Source organism: Acomys russatus, chromosome 19, assembly GCF_903995435.1.
Source record: "Acomys russatus chromosome 19, mAcoRus1.1, whole genome shotgun sequence".
Classification (NCBI taxonomy): Eukaryota; Metazoa; Chordata; class Mammalia; order Rodentia; family Muridae; genus Acomys; species Acomys russatus.
The window spans coordinates 41,102,935-41,106,023 of record NC_067155.1 but is presented as its reverse complement, the minus strand read 5'-3'; the positions used below and the strand labels follow the sequence as shown (position 1 = coordinate 41,106,023).

Genomic DNA, 3,089 nt, shown 5'->3' with positions numbered 1-3,089 from the left:
TTCGGCACTTCTTGATCCTCAGCCCTGACCAGCACAGCCAAGAACATGACTGAACGCCGTGTGCCCTTCTCGCTGCTGCGGAGCCCCAGCTGGGAACCGTTCCGGGACTGGTACCCGGCCCACAGCCGCCTCTTCGATCAAGCCTTCGGAGTGCCCCGGTTGCCGGATGAGTGGTCGCAGTGGTTCAGCGCCACTGGTTGGCCGGGCTATCTGCGCCCGCTGCCCGCCGCGACTGCCGAGGGCCCCGCAGCAGTGGCCCTGGCCGCGCCCAACTTCAGCCGTGCGCTCACCCGGCAGCTCAGCAGCGGTGTCTCGGAGATCCGGCAGACAGCGGATCGTTGGCGCGTGTCTCTGGACGTAAACCACTTCGCTCCCGAGGAGCTCACCGTCAAGACCAAGGAAGGCGTGGTGGAGATCACTGGTGAGTCGTCCCCCCCTCCTCCCCGCCACCCTTGTCCCCAGAAGGGACGAAGCTGGTGAGCCGAGCCAGTTGGTGGCTGTGGAGGGTGGATGGAGGGTTGAAAGCAAGAGGGATGCGAGCCTGGAAAGTTAGAAATGAGTTCAGGGTGCTCAGAAATGCGGGCTGCCGGTTGCTCCTAAGAGCCCTGCTGTCTCCGATGATAAGGACCAACAGCTGGGGATGTAGCTTGGGGTAGAGCCTTTGCCTGCCCTGCAGAAGGCCCTGGGTTCCACCCGCAGCACAGAAACAGAACGAAAAAAAAAAAAAGTCTCAAAGCGCCTTCTGGAAGACTTCATTCCCAAATAAGCAAGTGACTGGACTCCAGCCAGGGTCTCTATATGCAGCGGCGGAGGGGGCCTGCGCCCTGCTTTGAGTGTGCCTACGCTGGGGTCCAGCCTAGGTCAGAACCTAGCCCAGGGCCCGCAACCCTTCTCATCCCAGATCCCCGAAGCGAACTTTCTGGAAAGTTTTAAGATTCCAGACTATCAGGGAGCCTACCACAATCTCATCTGCTAAGGAGCCCCAGCCACTCCTTAGCAGACGGTGGGCCCTGCTAGGACAACAGAGGGCTGCCTCTGACCTCCTTCTGTCCCCGCCCACAGGCAAGCACGAAGAACGGCAGGACGAACATGGCTACATCTCTCGGTGCTTCACCCGGAAATATACGTGAGTTCTAGCTTCTTGCTTGAAGGCGTGGGGGGGGGGGGGGGTGGGAAGCAGGCCCAGGGAGGAGGGCAGAGGGCCCCCGGGGTCAGGAGGGATCTGTAACCCTTGTCCTGTTTCTCTGCTGTGTCCAGGCTACCTCCCGGTGTGGACCCCACCCTGGTGTCCTCTTCCCTGTCCCCTGAGGGCACACTTACCGTGGAGGCTCCACTGCCCAAAGCTGCTACGCAATCAGCAGAGATTACCATTCCGGTCACTTTCGAAGCCCGCGCCCAAATTGGAGGCTCCGAAGCTGGGAAGTCGGAACAGTCTGGTGCCAAGTAGAAGCCCTCAGCTTGCTACCCATCCCCAGTAGCCATCACTGGCCACCCCTCTCTGTCAACCTGTATGCTCTTTTGATACATGTACTTTCTGTTTTTCTCAAATAAAACTTGGAAGCTACTGCTCGCCACCCGTCTCAGACCCCAGTGTTTATGGTGGGCTAGGGATAAAGGCTCTCAATCGGAGCATCCTTTGTTGTCTTGCTAAATGCCCCCTTCTGGCTCAGCCTCTTTCTGGGTCCAGCCTCACGTTCCCCTAGGAAGGATGGGGTGGGGCTGGTAACCTGGAGATTAAAAATTTTCCAGGCTGGCCATCATGGTGCATGCCAGTGATTCCAGCACCCAGAAGCGGATGCAGGAGCATGGCGAATTTGCTGCCAGCCTGAGCTACAGAATGGATTCCCGGAGTGGCCCGGGCCACATAGACACTGTCTCAAAAAAATAAATAAATAAATAAATAAATAAATAAAAGTAGAGTCGTTGTATAGCATGCACGACGCACTGAAGAAACGCATCAAATGAATTGTAAGTGGTGGCGCACACTTGTAAGGCCAGCACAGAAGTGGAGGATGAGACAGGAGTTCGAGGTTATCCTTGGCTCCCCCGTCAGTTTGAGGCCAGCTTGGGACGCATGGCAACTCTCTTAAAAGCAAATTGAGAAAGCGCCAGCCGGACCTACTACTTGTCAGGTCTAAAGGAAGCTCGCGCCCATATTCTGGCATTCTTCCCTTCTGTTAAAAAAAGAAGCAATTTCCTCAGAGGCTGTGGTCCCTATTAGCATATCAAAGTGCGCGGCCCTCGGTATTGCAAGTACTTTTGGCTTTTTTTTTTTTTTAAACTTTTGGCTCTTTTCACCTTACCTTCTCATTCCCTTATAACCCTACTATTTCGGCTCTGCGCGCTTTAATCCTCTCTTCTCTTCCCCTCAAGGCCTCCTTTGCCCACACTCTCTGTTTTCCTCTCTTGCCCCACCCCCAACCCCAAACAGCCAGGCCCAATCTGCTTGCCTTGTCAATCTAGTACTTTCTCTCTTTCCTCTGGACTCTTCCGGCTGCCTTTGGCCTGTACACTCCTCCATTTACAAAAAAACAAAAACCAAAAAAACAAAAACAAAAAAACCAAACTTCCCTCAGTGGTACCTTGCGGTGGTCATGCCCTCACTTTGAACATCTGGTGCCGGAAAGCCTCAGAATACACACTAGCTCACACCTGTCATCTCAGCACTTAGGTGGCATAGGCAGGAAGATCAGGAGTTCAAAGTCAGCCTTGGCTAGAGAGCAAGTTCAAAACCAGCCTGTTTTGAGACTCTGTCAATACAACAACAATAAAATGAACAAATAAACAAATACTATTAAAAGCAACAATCTTGAGCCAGGCCCCTGTAGCGCATGCCTGTAATCCCAACTCTCAGGGAGTCAGAGGCAGGCGGATTAATGTGAGTTTGAGACCAGCCTGGTCTGCAAAGCCAGTCCAGGACAGCCAAGGCTACACAGAGATGCCCTGTCTTGAGAAACAAAAGAAAGAAAGAAAGAAAGAAAGAAAGAAAGAAAGAAAGCCTCCAGTGGCCAAGTGTGGAGGAGGATCAGACAGAAGGTACAGGAGGTGTGGTAATTCCAGGCAGCTTCCTGAAGTGTGGGCCTAGTCAA

At 53.9% G+C, this 3,089-nt stretch overlaps 1 protein-coding gene across 1 annotated transcript; it reads left to right on the top strand.

Moving 5' to 3' along the window:
• Positions 1 to 1,565, top strand: Hspb1 (heat shock protein family B (small) member 1). The gene is made up of 3 exons (XM_051161297.1): positions 1 to 421; positions 1,063 to 1,126; positions 1,258 to 1,565. Exons 1-3 carry the CDS (start codon positions 46 to 48, stop codon positions 1,445 to 1,447), a joined length of 630 nt encoding a protein of 209 aa, XP_051017254.1. The 5' UTR covers positions 1 to 45; the 3' UTR covers positions 1,448 to 1,565.
• Positions 1,566 to 3,089: the final 1,524 nt, after the last annotated feature.